Here is a 22,212-nt window from a genome sequence, read left to right on the forward strand (position 1 = left end):
ACATATGTCGAAACTACATGGCACTTTACATAGCTCAATATTGTTCCAATTTTTCTTGTTGGAAATTATTCACCGATGTAATCTCATAATTAATTAATCTATTCGAAAAGGGATCATCAATTGAAATATATTTATAATATGTTTAAACATAGTAATTGATTAAAACTACGAATTAGCCCAATATGAATCATAAAGATATTATGCAGTACTAGTTTTAAACTATCCTTTGTAGATTGGATATATTCAGCATTAGCGCCTTTGTACTATCAACAATATCATTGATATTAATAATGAGATTAAGAAGACTATCACAATTAAACATTGACGCCAGACTGATCAACAACAATGCGATGTTCGTCATATCAACTAAAGCATTCACGGCAGACGATCAACAATATAGTGTATGGACCAGTAACGTTCGACAGAAATACTCTTTAGAAGCTATACAGACGATATACATTACAGTGTGTAAATCAATGATGGACGCCAGACAGACGAGCAACGATGCAATATGTGTCTTCATTGGCAGATGACAATTTCCTACCATAATACATCGGTACGAAATCGATAACGGACGATAGACAGACAAACAATGTTGTACAGTAGTGAACTACACATCCGAAATGATATAAATACACAGCGTCATTTCTCATTATCCTAGATGAGACTGGCTTTTATAGTGGCGTAATGAGTTTGGAATAGAAATGGTGTAACGTTGATAGAAAACAGGTTCTGTCAATAGGTCTGATGAGCTTATCATAAAAATAAAATGTCGCCTGTCTGAATAATAATACAAAGCATTCGTCCTCATTATCTGTGTTATAATCTAGTTAATACAGTGTAGAATATACTAGTACATATCTGTGCAGCAGAAATCTACATTTTCTACGTAAATATCAGCCATTGCTCCTATCTGTCGATGAAGCCGTGTGGTTAAAAAGTCGCTACATATTACCATTTGCCACCCATTTCTTGGTAGTCAGGCCTAAACTCATATTTTGGGAAGTCGACAGGGTTTTTCTAAGGATACTCCGATTTTTCATCCCTGCATAAACCTGGAAGTCATTCAATGGCCCTTGTTGATAATAGTTGTTTACAACAACAACAACAACAACAACAACAAAACAAAAATGCTGTCATCATAGGTTCTTTAATGATTCGATTATTCTTATATTTATGACTTTTATCTCATTGAAATGGAAGCATATTAGCTCAATTGTATTTATCTTCTATCTGTCCCCCCATTTTAATCCAATTTACAAATCAGATTAAACTGAAATATCATTAAAATGCAATTTTGCAAGGTCTTCAGAAACTGCCAGTAATTAGACTTTCGAACTTGGCATAGCCATTAGAAGGGTTTTCGATGAAAGTAATCCGAAACCGGAAGAAACGTAAACGCCCCAGTGCACACGCTCTAGCCTACGCTCTAGGCCGACACAATAAAAGATGTCCCAATACGGTGAATATTGATTGTGTGTGCAGCGCCGGATGTTTTATAGCAACAAGTGGCGCTTATAACGGAGACCCAAAGCATAGAGGCGTCTAAGACAAGGCGAACTGACAGTCGCCGGCCAGGTCTCGGAAGCTTGACGAAAACTTTAAAAATAGTCTTTTAATTATAAATTATAGCATCGGGTCTAAATTCTGAACGATGATAAGAGGTTCTTGAAAACCATATTTGAAATATCAGTTATCAAATTGCATGATACATGTAGCAGGTATACAATTTTAATTGAAAATAAAATAAATCGACACTTTTGTGAAAGCTTTGGAAGCTTCAGAGTGAAACCCAAAATAAGCCTCCCTCAGGGAGGTAAGCACGAAACAGAGGCTGAATGAATCCTCGATGGTAATGTTTTCATCGATTACAAACTGCATCATATCATTGCTAATTTGGTATAATTTAACCAAGACTAATCTCCAATGTCATTCCGCTATCTTCGTAGAAACAGATTCTGTGCATTCAGCAGATTGCTTCACTGTCTAGCCTCTTTGTATAGGGGATGTGTTTGTCTTCGCATCGCGCTTGATACCATCAGTAGACTTCATATAGCATTATATCAGTTTTATCATTATATAAGTAACGAAGTCATTCTACTTGTAATTGAAACTAGCAGTGAATAGATACAAAGTCAGGATTGTAAACGAATACCAATTTAATCATATATTGATATGCTGAAGTAGACAAATCTTGCCATAGCAAATTATCTTTACATCAAGACCGATTGATTAAACGGCCCAAAATGTCCGTTTTTATACAATTTGACCTAAATAGAAATGCCAGATGACTGAGACAAATTTCAACGACCCTATATACCCTACATGCACATTTTTTTCTCTTTTAATATTTGAAGTTAAGACTTATAATATTACAAGGGGAATTTGTTAATAAATCGCTTGAGATATCCAATATATACCACTAGCCCTCCACCTCAAGGTCATAGTCGTTGATTATATTGATAGACCCTCATTTCTATGTGTTAGTGCTTAAGGTGTCTAATATTTTATTAGTTATCGGGGTTGTATTTAAAAAAAACTTCGTTGTGTTAATTTCAAAATAAGTTTAAGGGTGTGCCTCCACGTATCAGGTTGATTACTGAAGGTATGAGTAGGATGCAAAACCAAGTAAAACTCCACACACAGAATCGGAAATGAAGACGTCTTCTCAAAACAGTTTCAAATGTCAGCGAGGAGAACTTGACAACACCAGGAAATATTTTCTTAGGGTACAATATCGTGGTTAGGGATATATCACTACCGATCTAAAATTACTATAAATAACCTTTTAGTATATACACGGTTATATATATGTACTGAAATCGAGGTCTCAAACAAACTTCAACAAACAAGATATCGGTTTAGGAATGCATATACATTGATCTACATAGAAATGAGACGAAATCAAAATTTGAGATTTGAGATTACAAAAACAAAAAGTTCGTTCCACAGGAATCTATCTATTCGGAAACTATTCAAAACCTTGAATGAGATCTATCGTTGTCTTAATGTGTAAGGACGAAATACGAGTGACTGCGCTCCTTACTCCAGGTATTTTCAGCATCTCGTGTTTATGAAATCTGTTTACATTGGCTCATTTCCACATCAGCGACGAATGATATTGTTTTATTAGGCAACAAGTACCGCTGTGATAAAACACTAACTCTGATTGGCCATTCTTTAGTTTTCGTTGGTCATCTTCCACATTCGAGGTGAAACACATGTTTTCATTGGCCATCTCATTTATGATCTGAAAATCAACGCTTTGTTTTATAGTGTAAATGTGAAAATATATATTGCAATCTCTGAAAAGAGGAAATAAAGACGATTTATCAAGCATCATTTGAAATCATGGCTCATAGCCAATAACGTACCAATTGGTAAGAATAAAAGATAAATAACATAATATCTCAAAGTGTATATTTATTTTGTAATTGACCAGTTAGCTGATATTACCAAAACGCCAAACATGATCACTTAAGATAACCATTTTGACGTAATTTGACAATTTTCAAGGCCGTGACGATGTCGGCAATACAAATTTTAGAATGAACTTTTAGGTGTTCACTCATTACGTTGTAATGAAATATACAGTATACAATATAGTTGTGTATTTTGCAGGTTGAAAAATTCGTGATTATTTCGGTTCAACTTACTAAACATGTTGTAAAATCAGGCAATGCCATTGTTTTAAACAGTAATACGCCACACAGTAGTTGTACTGAGATGATAAATAAAGTCTGACACATAACAAACTTATATCATCAACGCTATATGCTGTATAATTTTATTATAGACGGCGACGTATGTCTTTATCATCATCAAATAAATAAACTGCCACTATAAAGTTGACTGGTACATGAATAAACATACATTGTAACATGGTTATAATTCATAAATTTGCGATATGCCAACATACACAGTGAACTTCATTGACATAAAATACAACTGATTGCCAAACTCGTATTGTTTTGGCTTCCAACTTGAAACTTTCAATTGAATCTGAGAAGCAGGCACACATATTTATAATGCATGTTCCGTGTTTAGGATGCCGAGGAAATTGACCAATAAATGACTGGAACAAATAGTCAGATTCTGATGGATAAGGAACAATAACTCACGAATACCATGCATGCCAAATGGCAGGTCCTTCGAGGCCACAATTATTCCCATTTGAACCTATGCCCGACAGCAGTAGTTCATCCAAAATATTGTTTTTGTTTACATATTTGAAATGATCAGAGCATTTTACAATACAGCTGAAATAATTTCTTTTGACTTCCTCTTTTCAGTAGAGCGTATTTGTTTGACAGTTGTAGGTTTAAAACGTGAGGCATAATTTGGACTTTTAAGAGATAAAAATGTTTTTTTAAAAGTATTTAATAAACATTTTGCATGAAGAAGACATTTTTTTATCTTTTCAAGATAGGGCTTTATGATAGCTGAAGATGAGTTTCCTTCTTTCAGTGACGGTACAAAATTTCGTAGAAAAAAATCGCCTTTATTGTAACCACAGGCAAATGTAGAAAAAAAAAGGATAGAAAATTAAAAAAAAAGTTAATAAACATTTTCATAAGAATAACGAGAGACCATGCACTATAGACTGTAAATTATTGCTGAGATACACAAACTGTAATAGTTAGATTATAGCCTATCAGAAACACTACACCAAACAAAACATGAAGTGAGATGAAGCAGCTAAAGTCATTTTCAGTGCAAATTGGTTTTTTTTATAATCCGCGTGTTTCTAGCTACGCTACTGTTAGACAAAAAAACCTTAAACTTCAAAACCGAAATAGATAATCTGCACGTGCGTCACTGGATCAAAAGTCCCGCTCAAAAAGTCACAAATCCTATTTCATTAAAACATACAGCTAGGAGTTTGGTGCTGTATCTATCAACAAATAGCCACAAAACCGACGGACCTAGCCTATCGGGGCGTTTGCATGTGCTTCGTCGGCGTCCGCTCAGAGCAATGAGATACAGAATACAAGGGCACACAAGGTTTACTTTTGAAAGATAAATCTGTTTTTTTACCATGAAGATATATTTGGGTATTGTATACATAACCCCAAACTTGAGTGTAGAGATAAGAATTTATACACGGCATCTGGCTTAATTATCTTGATTTAAGCCTCCAAGCTTCGTACAGATCTATTCAATTGATGGGAAATCTTAAAAAGTAACGAAGCTATCAAATGACTCACTATGTTGATAAAGAACCATGCTTGTTGATGGTAACGGTCGCTAGGGTCTGACGCCATCAGATTAAAGCTTCTATACATAAAACCTTGTAATACAATATTATCTTTGCATGCAAGCGTTTCATTACACATGACTGAGCATGCGTATAGCCTGGATTTATAATTAATATGTGTTGATATTTGGATAAACCTAAAGCGGTGAAAAGGGGATAATGAATCAGAAGCTGTTTTTAGAGGTCAAAGGGTCAATGACGTCATGATAACTGAACCCCACCCACAGATAAGATATGTAAAACGACAGCTAATGTTGATACAATGTTGATTTTATCTTCTATTATACAAATGAAGTAATACATATCATATCTGTTTTTATCAGCGTCAAAGTGTAAATATACATGTTAATGTAATTCACATTTGGCAATTGTCTTGGCTAACGTCAGAATGGGAGAGAATAGCTCAATAAAATAAATATTATTATGAAATGCAAACATTATGTGTTTATTATAACTATATATATCTACTCTGTAACCATTAAAGATCACGCTATAAAACTATTTATATAAATAAATGGACCTGACCAGATGCATAGGGTATCTGTGGTATCGAAACATTACATATATTGATGTACATTGTATAAACAAAGGAAAAAGATAATAAATATCATTCAAAATTCGTACAAGTATCTTTTAAAAAATCTTCAAATAACCGCGATTTTAGAAAAAAAAAATCAAATAAAATAGAAAGAAATAGAGAAATAAGATTGCAGCAATCTACTTATTAGATGTAGAAATGTCGTAATATGAATCATATTAAGTCATCGGTATAAACTTTCCACTATAAAGTAGAAGAAACTCATCCTTAAGTGAGATAAGAATGGAACTTTGAACAAAAGTTCTCAAAAACGAAAAATTACATCTGAACCTTTATAATGAGGATCACAAATACCTTGTTTAATTTTAATAGTATTTTGTTGATCTCGACATTACTTTTTCTCGCTAACTCTTTATGAAATCTCGAATCCACGGATAACTCAAGTATTAAAGTGGTCTTCCTAACTTCATGTTGATGAGATATGACTATCAACTTGACTACTGTTGACAGTAGTATTGGAGTCTTGACATACCAATACATTGGAACATGAAAAAACTGCATTATGCAAATATCGACGGCCATATTATGCTATTCTAATTTCTTTTCTTATTTTGCAGGACCACGATGTTAGAATTGATCGAAGAACAAGTAGGAAACACACCTCCAAATTTTAATGATGGTAAGTAATAAAAATATGTTTTGAAGTTATAGTTTACGTAATGCTTCGAAAAATGTTCTATTTTTTAAAGGTATTTTTAAAGGTTTTTTAACAGGGTGATGTTTGTAATTATTTGGATAATTTTTAAAATGCTTTGGTTTTTATTTGGAAACTCAATCTCAATAGAATGTTCATAGTACTATATAGTGAACTTACTGTATACGTATTTACATGTAATCATCTTTAGGTTTAATAACAATCCAGATGAAACACATTCAATTTAAATCTGTATATGGAGAAAAAACAATTCAGAATTACGCGTTTTATATTTCCTAATATCTTTCTTCACACTTTCTATGTATATATTATTGCTTTAGATATGTAGGCGTTGCAGGTAGACACATAAATCGAATATCTGTACACTTAAAGCTGAACTAGAACTCATGAATTAGAACATCCTGATTAATACATATCGCGAACAGGTTTTGTTTGCTCCAATCAAAATCGGTGGTGATGATAATGTATGGACGTTACATGAAAATAAATAAAACGATATTTTTTTTGCGCAACACCTCGCAATAGTTTTGTTTCGGTTTTTAACCCAATAGACTATCACAATGATGCATTCGCCGAATAACATCGATTGTTTTAAAACGAAATTTAGAAAAGAAAATATCAATCATAATTTAACAGAAATGATAACCGCGATAATCGCTAAAAACACAAATTGCCAGAAGGGGTAAAAGTTAGTTTTATAAAAATAAAATGTTTTTCTTTCGTGCATTTAAAAATCATTCCATTTCATATTTTAAATTGAAGCTTGACATTTTTTTCTGTTAGTAATAAGAAATAAACTAATAGAGACTATAATTGTCAACTTTACTAAAGGAAGAAACAATAACAATATCATCTACTTATGCTTGTATATGAGGATCGATCCTATGTCAATTAACATGAATCATATAGTATATATAGCATTTCTGATAAATTCGCCATGTCATTATTATAACACAGTCCATTGAATACTAGGGGGAGATATCATATCTAAATTAGGAGGGGAGTATTGTCCCGGGATACTTGCTAACACCCACGCGTGTCCTCAAAGCACTCCATACAACTTCTATTGCCCGGAGTTATCTATGCTATGACCTGGATCCTGGGCCCCATGAGTGGTTGTTTATGTGTAAAGGTTGGGCTTAGTTTGCCAAAGCTCGCCTCCCTGACCCGTGGACCAAAGACAACAAGCGTCTATAATGTTCCATATATCATATGATGACCTTTGATAATCACACAGGGACTATATGCCAATGGCATTACCATAAAGGTTACAGCAGGTTATATACGGAGAAAGTTTGAAAAATGGGAAGCAAAATTTGGTTCATCTCTGACAAATCTAGTTACAAATCCAATGATGAGAAGAAATGATCCCCAAAGCTACTTATTGAGTCCTATATTCAGTTGTATATATCCAGAGAGCGTTGTCAATGATGACTATTTATAAGATATAATAAAATACGGAATGCTTTTAGACAAATCTTGACATTTAAGGATGGTCTTCCAATTGTAGTGATTTAAAAAAAAAGAAATGTGTAAAATTGCTATTTTTTGCGAATACTTTTAATTAACAGTCATGTATTTTGATAAATAGAAGTTGTTCAGATAATTGACTGCTAATCTTTGAAATAGAAAGTACAAACTGTGTTTCAGGTTCGACATTTTGTGATATCCGAATTACAGAGAACAATGAAATTAGCAATAATACTCTAGATAATGTAGCATCGGTTAAATAACTTTAAACGTACCTTCAGATAACACTAATACAATTATGTTCTTCTAATAGCCAGAATAAGGAAAAATACCAGACATAGGATGGTAGACAATTGATACGAGATTTATGAAGCGAGTATTGGAAGTTCGAATTCGATGAGAGCTTATCGAGCAATGTTTGAAAGTACACATATATATTGCTGTAATCATATACTGCGGAAAAAATGTATGTTTGTAACATAACATTCATCGGTAAAATATTTAATAACATTGGGATTGGTCTTATAATTAGTATTGAAGAGTATTTCATAAAATTTTGATATATTCCTATTCTTATATATAAATTTAATGATATGATATAACATTCCTATGGCACCAGTATAATAATGAATAGTTTTACTATTGATCTTATGATAATTGTTTAACATCATTACATAATATTTTGATCTGCGTATTAACCCGCCATATGTCTAGGTATCATTAATCAGAATAATATGTAATAATTTGTTTCACCCTGGGACTAATCAAAGGTCAGCTACCATCCCCGTAGACACTAATGAACTGTTCTAATTCAACGACTGGACCAGTTCATTATCGATTCTTAAGGATAAATACGTAAAACTAACTTGTATTGTTATTTCGCATACAAGAATGATGACATTAGGAATGGAATTAGCGCAAAGTTGATTTTGACAACTATTGGAGCTCATATTATCAAGTTTTGCATTTCATTTTTGTACATTGTCAAGTTATATCTCATATCAAAAGGTTTGAGTGCTGTTCTGTACTGTTAGGAATCAGCATTAAGACTACATGTAACTGCGGTACACATACATATATTGCGTAGTTATTTAGTACTTGCGAATCTCCTATGGTTTCTTAAACTAAACATAAACATTTTGAATATTACTTTTGTTGTACCGATTTCAAGTCACTTTCACTTTTTGTTTTAAATCCCGGTGGTCTTTAGGTAACACAATGCTGCTCTTCATATATTGCGCCATTCGTTGGTGCTAAAGTTGTATATAACAGTTACACATAGGTTTACATTACATCTACATGTTCTTCAATGACTTGATGAATGAACGGGGTGTGTGGTACGTAGTAGTAATTACTGTTAGGCAATTTGTTTCCTAGTGAGATTCAAGCACTGTACAATTGTAATAGCTGCTAAATAACTTAGTCTGTGCTATAGCATATCGGATAGTAAGATATTGCAGATTTTTTTTTCGATTGTGACGTGGAACTAGCAAATCAAATTTTAACGAATTGATATTTTGTCAACTGTATTCCGTCTTTGCATAATATCTGCCCTTGAAGGTAGGTATTGATTGTGACGTCATGTCTTTGAGAGCGTAACGTCATACCTTTCAAGGAAAACGTCACAATCGATATCTTCCCACACGGGAAGTAATTCTGTAATAAGCAAAAACGGAATACTGTTGTTTTCCTTCAAAATTAACCATGGCATTGATTTTTTAAATCTACTCTTGGAACAACTGCAAAAAAGCATTTCACGTTCTCACTTCAACTGTCAAGCGTTAGATGTTCTTAACCAGTTAAACGCATTTTAAACGTTTGTAAATAGAAGACTTCCATCAAAGTACATCTTGCTTCAGATAATGTATTTTTAAAATATGTATTCGTCAAAGCTGAATAGGCTTCAGATAAATATATGTTTCACTACAACTCTTAACGCTAAACTGTAAATTACTCTTTCCAAAATAATATCGACAGAAAGTAAACTTTCTTAGACGTTTCGAAGTACTATCGTTACAAATTCTATAGTGCAAAAATCAATTACCACTAGTGTCAGCTATGCATTTTTGTGTGTGGTATATGAGTTTGTTTCAGAACAGGATTTTTATGTTTAAAATTTGCTAATGTTGGCTTCTAGTCAAACTATAACCACGGCATTCCATCAAACATTTAGAAATGCGTTTCTTACGATGGTGTTTTGTTACTGTTGTATTCCCCTTTGGATATAAATTTACATCGTTTACCATAGTTTATAGTTTCCTCGCTGCACGCGCAATGCACGCGCGTTATCTAGTAATGATATATGACATTATGGTTTTGTATTTAAATCATTATTTACACATTGACATTTTGTAGTGTTGAATTGTTTGTCAATATGAAAGCAGTCAAACTATTGGCAGATTAGAAGATTGTATCAACAGCCAATGCTTAAATATTATTATTCATAGGATGTGATCAATTAAAATACCAATCAAATCTCATTACACATTATGTCATATATATATAACACGCACAGCTGTTTTTGTGAGAAAAAGTCCAATAATTGAAACTGGATTTTCAAAAGTATGAATTATTTATATAAAGGTTTTACTGTATGACACTATAAATATGTTTTGCCAAATTATGCCAAAAGTAGTGGTTAGGTGTTGCACAATTTTCACCCATTCTAAAATATCTGAGGTATGAGTTCGATGATTTTGTCGGGCAAATTCAAGGAACAAGGATCAGTCTTTGTTTTTTCTAATGGTATTCCGATTTCTTCAGCCTATGCCCTATATTTATCGTAGCTGTCATGTGATCATAAAAACCTCTCAAACTAGAATTATAATCTAACATTAGACTATCATTATAGTTATGGGGGATGGAAATGAAAATGCATAAACTATAACTTTATCATGTCTTTGAACGCACCGATAAGACGTCTAGTTGTTTTTCCAGGTGGCGGGAGGGTTAAAACACATAGCCTACAAAGGTGTCACTGTGCCCTTTACGTATCGTTGGCAAATTCACAGTAATCGTAGCTACTTTTATCCATAATAAATCCGTTATCATACTCCAGAGTCTGTTTGATCGTAATTTATTGCTTCATCGCACATGGTATGGTGTGAAAATGAAAACCAGATTACCGAATTTATCTGTATTCACACAAAAATTTGCAATTTATCTCGAGACTTACTTGTGTCGTTCCTGTGCAATTTTGAATTTTATTTTGCACTAACGCAGATGTTCATGACTTGATAATGACATTGATGAATGGTTTCGCCTAGATAATCGTGTCAGAAAGTTGAAACATTTAACAGTGTTATATATATCTTATATCGTTCCTACAAAAGAGGTTCTGTTTAAATATATGTTTTTAATACATGTATTTGCATTATATGAACATTAATATCTGCCAAGTTTACTACAATTTACAATGCATTTGAGTAATACAGGTACACATGAATATAGAAAAGTAAACATTATACTTTCCAATCACTTAAATTTTCAAGATAAAGATTTAATTTTCTGTTTGTATCCATTTTATTATACAAAAGTTCAAAACCGACGAATGCAGTCAAACTTGTCTATTAAAGCCACCTAAATGGGCGTTATAGGCAAATGACCTTTATTCACAGGTCAAAATGAGTTGGAATTTGTCTTATAATGCAGATGGTCCTTATACAGAGGTGGTCGTTAAGACAGGGTTTATTGTAAAAGAAACTTATCAAGTGTCAAGCATGCATTTCAGAATAAAACTTCCAGACGATTCTAGGACTGAGATTTCAATTTAAAGATTAATACTAGATTCTGTTTAAACAATGGTCTTTATTGGCAAGTGACTTTTATATACAGGTCAAATTTGTCTTGTTATGCAGATGGTCTTGATACAGAGGTGGTCAATATCAAACACACATTTTAGAAAAAATCTGCAGCAAAACGACACTATAGCCAGCCATGATAAGCCATGTTCACGGTGACACAGATTTCAAATTATTCTATTATTTTGTTAAAAATTTAATACTAGATTCTCTTTTAATTCTAGACTTCCCAACGGAGGTGGAATGTGAACTTTACGTTGACAGTTTTGATTCCATCAATGAGGCAAACATGGTAAGTGAATCTAATTAAACAGTCAACATTGCTGATTGAAAAAGTTCGTTATATATATAACGCATTTGATTAAACAATAAACATTAATGATTAAAGAAATTCGTAATATGTTTAGTCTCCTAATTTTGGAAGTATCCAGTAGTTTTCTCCCTTCTTTTACCACTCCCTATCGCCTAAAACAATTTAATTTTTGCTATTAATCGAAGGTAAGGAACAACCAGACTAAACCAATGTCCTTTGGTTTATATCATTGTCGTTTAATAATATAATGCTAATGAAATAATCTTAACTCATGCCACTTCGATAATATAAATATCATTTAATAACAAAGTGCAAATGCAATGCATTTACAGTTTAATAAGTGAAGTCTTATGAAATAATATACCTTTGTCCGCGTTCATGGCACGACGGAATTAAACAGATTATCAAATATTCTCTGTAACCTATTTACAATCTAGACGCTCTATTCTTAACATTTACCGATTTTGTTGTTAATAATTTATCCAATTAATTTACAGTTAAGTGCTGATGGTCAATATGGCTAAAATTGTGAAAAAAGTGATATGTTTATGTCTATATTTTCTGTTGTAGGACTTCACTGTTAGTATATTTATACACTTAATGTGGCGGGACCAGAGGTTCCTCAACTGGTTGCGTCTCACAGATAATAATTCATACATCGAAGCTGATTCAAAACGATTAGCAAATCTGTGGGTACCTGATCTGTATTTTCCAAACGAAAAGAGAGCTTTCTTCCATGACGTTTTCATGCCCAACAAAATGCTGAGGATATTTGGGGACGGAAAGGTCTCTTACACAGCTAGGTAAGTCTATGTTAATACCCTCATTCTATGAAGTATATATTGCTTGATAAACAGTCAAACCGCCATAATTGTAAAGAATGACCACTTCATTGTTTGTCTTTATTAAATCATAATGCTATTTCGTTTTGCTGAAACAAAATCTTAATTTGAAACATATGTATGACATTTACTATACATTTTCAATAGATTTTATATCTGAATAGGTTATATATAGAGTAAAAAGGATTTGTTTTAGAAAGAATGTAACGAAACTGCCTTGAATTATCCTTTTTTCGAACTAATTGTGTTCGGCTGTGAATAGAAAAAAAAGAATATCTAGGGGAGGGAACATGACAAAAATAAAAAAAAATATTATCGATAAGGTTTCGAGTTATGTGTTATGAAATATTATAAATATGAATAACAATCGTATGCTGCACAATTTCTAAATTGTTTTCATTGTCATTTTACCGAACTTAAATCCTGTGCCATGTTTTATAATTGACGTTTAGAACGTAATAAGATCGTCATGTTTCGTTCCATTTTACACAGTACGGACAGTGTACTCAATTTAACGTTTCTTTATATCACCAGACTTTCCCTTACACTCAGTTGCCCGATGGACCTTCACCACTATCCCTTTGATGAACAGCAGTGCCCTATTATAATGGAAAGTTGTAAGTATTTCAAACCTGACGTGGTCAGAGATAATAAGTTACATTATTCCCTTGTGTATATATGAAATGATATACAAGTAAAAAGTTCTTTCCAAAGATATTTCTGTCTAGAGAAAATACAGGTTGTGAGTTTTCCTTTTGTTGGAATTGTAAATCTGGCAGTCCTTTATTTTATTCATTATATGTTGTTTGTGTCACCTTGTTTCATTATGTTTATTTTTTATGCGGTACTACATCTTTTTTCTTATATTTTATGAATATAAATTTTATGACTTTTGTCATAAGTTCTAAACCGTTAAAAATAACGTACATGGCACAACATGACCGAATTACACTCTTGTTGATCACAATGTCAAAAATACATAAGTGGACAATAAAAATTGAAAATGTACCCGATGGCATTACGTATAGTATATCGGAATTATACACAGTCGATGTGTTCTACACTGACATTGGAAAACTTTATCTTAGGGGTATAGGTCAGATACACATCTATAACAATCTTTCAATAACTTCACTTACCCATTCTACTCTCGCAATAATAAAGCATCCCCTAAAGATGTTGTGCTCCATATTCCATATTTACAATTATTTTCTATGCATATTACAGAGTTCCCTCTTTTGTGGGTATATATCCATTGTGACGTCATTCTGCGTTACGCTCACAAACACATGACGTCACTATCAATACGTATCCAAAAGTTCAAAATTATATTACTGCAATGAAATGTTGGAAGTCATGGGTTCAAATGTTAAGATAAAAAATCTGTCATGTGATGTACCTGTAGATAACTTGACTACACCATTCATCATGCTTTCATTTACATTCCAGTTAGCTACGATGAAAACAATATAATCATGAAATGGATAGGCGAGAATACAACAGAAGGAGCGAACGAAGCTGTTCAGATCAATCGGGAAATCACATTACCGCAATTCGAGGTGTATGACATAGCATCTACAAGCTTTAAACGGGAGCGTAAAGGATCTTACGGTACATATTGATAGTTAAAAATAATTATTGTCATTCATAGAGACATGTTGTGAGAGTATATGTTTTTGTTCAGTCCAATTCAAGCGCTAAATAAAATGTGAATAAAACAGCGCAATATAAACTGACAAACCATATAGAATATAGTAATTCTGTTTAAAAGCCTAAAATACGTGTAAAAGTCATATTTTGAACTGTATTGCGCGTAAACGCTATGAAAGGTTTAATCTGAAATACGTATTGTTGGTTCAGTGTTTACTGATTCTTATTTTCAGAATGTCAAATTGTTATATATCGTACTTTGCATGATGCAGCATTTACAACACGTCTGTCTCCCTTGTAGCTCGTCACAGCGGCCTACGGACCGACTTCTATCTAGCGAGAAACATAGGATACTACGTTGTACAGATGTACATCCCCAGTATCCTCGTAGTCATGTTGTCCTGGATATCCTTCTGGCTGAACGTCAACGCCGTGCCTGGCCGAATATCTCTAGGCGTGTTGACAGTACTGACTATGACAACACAGAGTTCCAGTGTGAACGCCTCTCTGCCACGTGTGTCCTATACAAAGGCCATAGATATCTGGATGTCCGTGTGTCTACTGTTTGTTTTCGCGGCACTGATAGAATTCGCTGTTGCAAATGTGCTAAGTAACAAAGACAACAATAAAGGATTAAAAGTTAAAAGTATGTTTCATATACTTCAGCCGGGGGCTAAAAAGAAAAAGCCGAAAACGGAGGTAAGCTATTGAAAGAAATGCTTGATAATCTGACGAAATCTAAAAATGATTTTCTGATTCGTTTTTTTTTCAGTTATTTTTTGTATGACTAGAGTCTAAATAGACTAAAGTCTTAAGAAATCAGAAAATTTAATTTTAGATATGGATTTTCTCCATCCTATTCCTCATTCAATACATATTTAGAAATTCTGGTCTCAGGGTCATGCAACAATCTCAAGTCCAAAACTGTCTTAAGTTCAGACCTAGCCAATCAAAGATGATGTTACAAAAGTTAAGTCATTTCTGATTGGCCGAGTCTATCCTTTATTATAAGATTGTTTAATTATCCTGGAGCCACAATGATCTGTTATATTGGTGTAACATGTACTTTGGAGACAACGTAATGTCAAAAATACTATTTATTAATGCAACTTATGTCCATTTCAATTTGATAACGGGTATCTGGTATGTAGGCAGAGAGGTAAACGCCCTGAAAACATCCCAGGTGAACATCGAAGAGAGCATAAACAAATTTTGAGCAGAATAGGCCCATAAAATAAATATTTCACAGACATGTATTATAGCAATATTAGTATGCCATTTCAATTTCGTATTTATCAGAATACACGTGTTATATTTACACGTGGCCTGTCTGAAGATTGAATTAATAAAGTACTGGATCAATTGTATGGATGACTGCATAAATTGTTAAATGTTGTCCTACCATCTGCGATAAGTATGCAAACAATTGGTTTACATAGCAGCTGCAATGCATACCATACTCCAATGTTTTCTTCTACAAGTGTTTGAATGGTGAAATATTTCGTCTAATATCTTTAATACTTTTAGTATATTTTTTACGCCAAAATTATCTAAATTGCAACCAGCTGTGTATATCTCTCCGGAAGGTTTTGTCATTTTAATAAAATTTTGGCTAGTTTCGCTTAAGTTTTTAAAGTAAGCTAGGCTTTTTCTGTTGTTATGATTTGTTTACGAGACATTTTTAACAAACCAGAACATTTTGGCATTGTTAAATACAGTTTAAAATCGTATTAAGTGTGTTAAGAAGGAATTGGCCTTGCTGGTAAAAATATAAGACTGCATTTTTATATCCTGCGCACGTGTATTACACTCTAATGGCGTTTTAAGAGTTGATGCCTGGAAATAAGTTATAACTTCATCGTCAAAAATAACCAGAGGTTACAAGAGGCTACTTACGGGTAAAAGCTATTATTAAGTTCCTGAAATGATCATAATAAAATTACCCACCTGCTATTTGAAATTGAAACTATCATTATTTTCATCCAACATCAAAAAAGGTTTAATCAATTAATTTTGTTAGTATGACGCTAAATAATGTTGATTCATAATATATAGGTTTTTCCTGCAATTGGCAGTTTTGTCTTTGTGAACAATATTCAACATAACATAGAGACAAAGGTGTGTTGAAATGTAATATTTACATACCCTTTTTCATAATATACATATCAAGCGGCAATAGCCCATAACATGGCATGCAATTAGGACCCTGATGTAAAAATATGAAAAACTAAATAAAAGACAATACCTTAGTTCCTGCGTTTGAATTTAATTTCATGTTTTTGTTTTTTTGTTTTTTGTTTTAATATTTTCTATTTCCATAATTTTTTAAAAGTTTTAATGTGCCATAAAATGACGAAAATTTGGACATATTATCGTTTTCGGTAATCTATAATCTAGATAAAACCATCAGGTTTGATGAATTAATCTGTGAAAATAATTCAAATAGACAGACCAACATGTATGATACCTTATAAACAAAAGATACAACACATAATTCATTCACTATAAAATTCTTGTTTATTTATGCCTTAAGTATGTTTAGATAAAACATACCTGAAAAATCACTTTACAATTACGAATAATACTGTTTAAATATGAAATGAAATTGTAGACCACAACCTGGCTTCGTCGTCTGACCATATGTAGCCATTTCACTGCCCTATAGATGTAAATATAATATCACTTACAGCTCTTACTTGTACTTGTAAGTGTAATCCTCAAAGTGTTTGTAATTGGTGGCGGTGAATAAAATATTAAAACGTATTCTTGATTGTGAGTATGACAATTACGACTGTACATAACTTTAACAAAAATATGTCGACATGTCAATAGGATAAATCTTTTCCATGTACTACTAGTTCCTGTTTTTTACCATAATTACATGACTGTTTTCTGTTTCAGATTCTGGTTGGGGAGGATGGAGAAATGCGGCTAGGCCCTGACAGGGATCCCACCATCCAGCGTAAAAAAGTCTCGGGAATGGTCTTTTCCATGTACCTGGATGTAGCCTCCCGTTTTTTATTTCCATTTTTCTTCGCCCTGTTTAATCTTGTGTACTGGGCCCATTATTTATCCACCAGTTAGTTCACGTATCACACTAACGTCTGCTTCCAAACAAACTTGACTATATTGCTAATGATCTCACCAGAGAATTAATGTTATGCCATGTATATAACCGAGTAAATGCAAAGATGCTTTGTCTCTTTGGATACTTTGTTCAAATATTCTACATTTGCATATTACAAACTTTTCTACTCTTGCGGTAGCAATTAATCGTTACGTCACATTCTTGTTGTGTCATATAGAAAACAATATTATTTGTGCACACATAATACTGACGTAGTCATCTATATCTTCCGCCAAGAGTAGATAACTCTGTAACATGCAAAACATAATATCATCTCCGAAATTTCTTTTTAGTATATAGTCACTTTAGTATATTGACATTCTAGTTTATCGAAACTTTTAGTATAGCGACACTTGATGAAATGTGTTGTTTGCCTTTTCCCGTTATGATAACCATGCCAATTCGTGATTTTTCAAGTGTTTACTGTTTTAAACAGCGTTGACACATTTGTGAATATTTGATACTAACTCGGCTTTAGATAATGATTGTATTAATTTGAAATATTAACTTTGAAATGTGATTGTATATTAAGTGTTACAAAGTTCCTCTTAATCCCGAATCGTATTAACTGAACACCGAGAAATGTTTATATACAATTTAGGTTGTCATATTGCCGGAGTAAAAATATTAGTTTCACATATGTATTGTTAGTTTATATTCTATTCCATGTTATGTACAAACTTTTTCTATTCTGCATGTTTACCTACCTATAGTCCGTTTCATAAAATCAAAATGCTCGCATTAATTATTCTATTTCATTTTTAATCTGAATACTCGAATTGTTATGGTTCTTGTTCATTATTTTGAATATCATATATCAAACATAATCCATTTTTTATTTCTGTTACGCATACTGAATGTCGTCAGGTTGTCGGAATGTGATATATCATTATCTTGTTCACAAAATGGTAGTATCAGATGCTGTAACAGTATACAGAAATGCATTTGTATAAAATTCACAATGATTGGTAACTAACGCGAAATTGAGTCGCGGCGAAAATAATTAGCAGTAGTGGCAGATGGAAACATAATGTTAAATAAATAACGGAATAGTGACTTTTGTGTATTTATAGGGCCATTTACGATACCCGGTACGGATACGTATATGAAAGCATTTTCTAAAAGAACTTAAGAGTGCTTCCATTGACTGTAAGAACGAATTTGTATTAACTAAATCATTATATGTGTAAGGTTTGGAAATACGGATAGTATTTTCTAGATTATGCTATGCCTTTTCAATATACTTAGTATCAGTGGATGCTCTTCAACGTAAATCTGCGATTGACTGTATGGTCTGGGTATAGCTTTTTAATGTGCATGGGTAAAACAAATTAGTGCCAATTTCGTTTATGATAACATCAAGAGCACATGACCAAAATAATTAATGAAATAGTCATGTATTTGTACCATAGAATAACATGGAATGTTGTACCATGGTAAAGATGGATACTTTTAGATTACGTGTATGCCTTTCACAAGTATTATCCCTTTCAGCTGATATCGTTGTTATAAAAATATGCTTAGTTGAGTTTTACATACTTGATTACCGTTCGATTCCTGTCTGTTACATTAGATATGAGCAAGTGTGTAAATGTGTATAAGTGGTTAGTAAATGCCCGTTTATTCATTACGTTTTAATCAATATACCTGCATGTAAGGAATGTAATAGGGGTTGAGGTGAGAGGGTGGGAGATTGGGGGCTGGCAGGTTATTAGATACCTGTATATTATAAATGAGGGGGTTGGGGGTGGGTTGGGGTGTTATTCATCAAGGGGTATTAAACATTGGATAACAAAGCGAATAAAACAACAATGTACATGTGTATTTATGATGTTGTGACTTAATATGGTAAATGTGTGGGCCTAAAAACGTTGTGTAAACCAATTTTTTTCGCCTCTGTTAAATTTCGCAAATTCAATTTCAAAACAAATTCGCCAAGAATCACATTTGCGGATTAAAACGATACTTGAAATACCTTACAATATATTAGGTACATATCAATTCGCTGAGATAAACATTCGCGAATTTGCGTTGTTAGCGAAAATTTGCGAAAGTAAATCTTACAGGAAAGAAAGTTGGTTTACAACATATATAGGTAGTAAGTACACGAATTCTTTGTTATTTTGTTAAATCGAAATTTATGAAGTTTAAGAAAATCTATCTCTGTGTCTTTCCTGTATTGCAATATTTATCGAAAAAGTGATCATTGATATGATTTAACCATGTAGAGTATCACAGGTTTGAGGTATAAATTTTGTGGAAACGAAGAAAAAGACAATTATTTGAAATATGTTTCAAACCTGTTGAAGGGAAAGATGAAAGAATAATCAAATTATTATTATATATTTCAGTTATTAATATGTAAGATAATTATTGATACATTAATGTAGTTTATATTAGTCATTTATTAGGTGTTCTCGCAAATTATGAAATACAGACATGTGTGAGAACAAAGTGAATATTCTGTTCTAGCGTATCATAGAGTTATCTGCCCTTTAGGGTAGATATAGAATGTGACGTCATCAGTTTGTGGGTGAAAAAAACGTCATTATTCTGCAAAATATTATGTTATGTCCATAAACACATGACGTAAAAATCAGTACCTACTCACAAGGGCAGATATCTTTATCATACAAATGCTTAATATTCATGTATAATTGTGATATTGTAAATATTGTTACGAATTTAATGTGTTTTAACTTTGTCTGACCTATCTTACTGTGTGTATGTTGATATGATTATAATGAGAAGAATGCCTCGTTTTTATATACATAGATGGTTAAATACCTAGTAAGTTGTGTGTTATTACTAACTATATAGCTAGTCGCGGTTCATGTTTTATTTAGGCTTCATGGAATAAGGAATATATTTAATGTATAAAGTCATATGGATATCATATAGACGTCAGTTGACTTGGCGTGCATTCCTGAGAACATGTCGATTGAAGCTATGATGCTGTGCATTTCTAAATGAAAAACTATTTCGTCGTCGAATTGACCCAACAAAATAAAACTTAGAACTTTGATGACGTCATTCTGTAAACCGACCAACCAATAGAAATTTAACATTGGCGTCATAACGTCTAAAGGACGCTGTAACGCTTCAAGGCTATGTATTTCAAAACTATTGAGCGACTTACTGTATAGCTAGTGTTTACTCTATTCAATCCATGCAAAGCGTTGAATCACTTTATCCTGATGCAAAAACAAATGTAATATGCAATGTTGTTTTTATACAAGTAAACAATTTCATTAATAATATGTACTTGTAGTTAGAAATACTTTATGCACTTTAAATCGGTAGTTTAATAACCTATTTTGTATTGCGTCCTATTCTGTCTGTGCATATGACATAGTTATCCCTTGTTGACAGGTATTGATTGTGACGTCATGCATTTGCGAGTTTAACGTCATACTTAAAAGAGAAAATGATGTCAATTTCGCCAACAAAATAATGACGTCATCATAATGGATACATACCCGCAAGCTAACTCTGTAATATGCAAAGATGGAATAATACAATGTATCATCTCATGGGCTCTTTCACTTCGTTTATTAGGTGTCATTATATCGTTACACTACTGGAGTATGCAGTGGAGATTGACGTCTGTGAGTGATTGGCTCGTTTGAAAGTGTGCACGAATGCTGGTCGCTACGTACATGTTGATATGATTTTATTAATTTTACTTCAATAAAATATACATGTCAATCCCAACTATTCCTCTTTTGATTTATTTTCAACCCTATCTTAAATATTGAACGAGACACCAAACGTAGATAATTAACAATTTGTTTGTTTCGTACACAGGGTCGTTAAATGACATGCTAAGTTGAGGAAGTTGACGAAAATCGGAATATCAGAGGAAAATCATCGACCTATGGTCGTCCTTGTAAATTGATCTTAACAGGTCACCTATTTGTCAAAAATGTCTTTATCCGGTGTTATGATTGAGTAGAGGACACATAGACTACAACAAGTAATACTCATTTTGGGAACAATCCTACTCATAGTTTGTATAATCAACCCTGTGCACATGACTGCAAGGAAATTACATTTTGGTCAAAGATAGAAAATAAATACAGATAAAAAAACACAAAACTTAAATTTTTGTTAGAATCCTGGAATATCTATGCCATATGTTGACATATTCCTTACACTTTAAAACTCTTATCTTAACGTTATCTATCGACGCATTCAGAAAAAACTGCTCTGAGGATTTCGATCATCTAAGACATCCAACGCATTTCCGTTAGACTGTGTAACATGGGGCCTTTTGACTAGGCTTTGTTCAAGACCAAAATAACATGACCTCAAATTTATAAAAAAAAAATTCCGCCATAGATGTCGGCACCCAAACAAAACGTCCAATGATAAATACATCCAAGTGTTAGCTGCATTTAGACGATACCATAGTTACCCTAGATCCTGCTATTTCGTTCTGGCTATAAATATATATCGCTACTATAAACGAATTACAAGTGTGCCACTCTAGACTATGTT

The 22,212-nt window shown here is 32.9% G+C and overlaps 1 protein-coding gene across 1 annotated transcript in view; it reads left to right on the forward strand.

The window, feature by feature from the left end:
* Nucleotides 1–21,426, forward strand: part of LOC138328192 (glycine receptor subunit alpha-2-like) — a 66,398-nt gene extending 44,972 nt beyond the window's left edge. The window contains exons 2-8 of the mRNA XM_069274878.1: nucleotides 6,413–6,474; nucleotides 12,005–12,072; nucleotides 12,664–12,896; nucleotides 13,470–13,552; nucleotides 14,385–14,546; nucleotides 14,887–15,284; nucleotides 17,487–21,426. Of these exons, the coding sequence (XP_069130979.1) occupies nucleotides 6,413–6,474; nucleotides 12,005–12,072; nucleotides 12,664–12,896; nucleotides 13,470–13,552; nucleotides 14,385–14,546; nucleotides 14,887–15,284; nucleotides 17,487–17,669 (1,189 nt within the window). The 3' untranslated portion in view covers nucleotides 17,670–21,426. The remainder of the gene's footprint in view (nucleotides 1–6,412; nucleotides 6,475–12,004; nucleotides 12,073–12,663; nucleotides 12,897–13,469; nucleotides 13,553–14,384; nucleotides 14,547–14,886; nucleotides 15,285–17,486) is intronic.
* The last annotated feature ends 786 nt before the right edge of the window (nucleotides 21,427–22,212 follow it).

This window comes from Argopecten irradians, chromosome 7 (assembly GCF_041381155.1).
Source record: "Argopecten irradians isolate NY chromosome 7, Ai_NY, whole genome shotgun sequence".
NCBI lineage: Eukaryota > Metazoa > Mollusca > Bivalvia > Pectinida > Pectinidae > Argopecten > Argopecten irradians.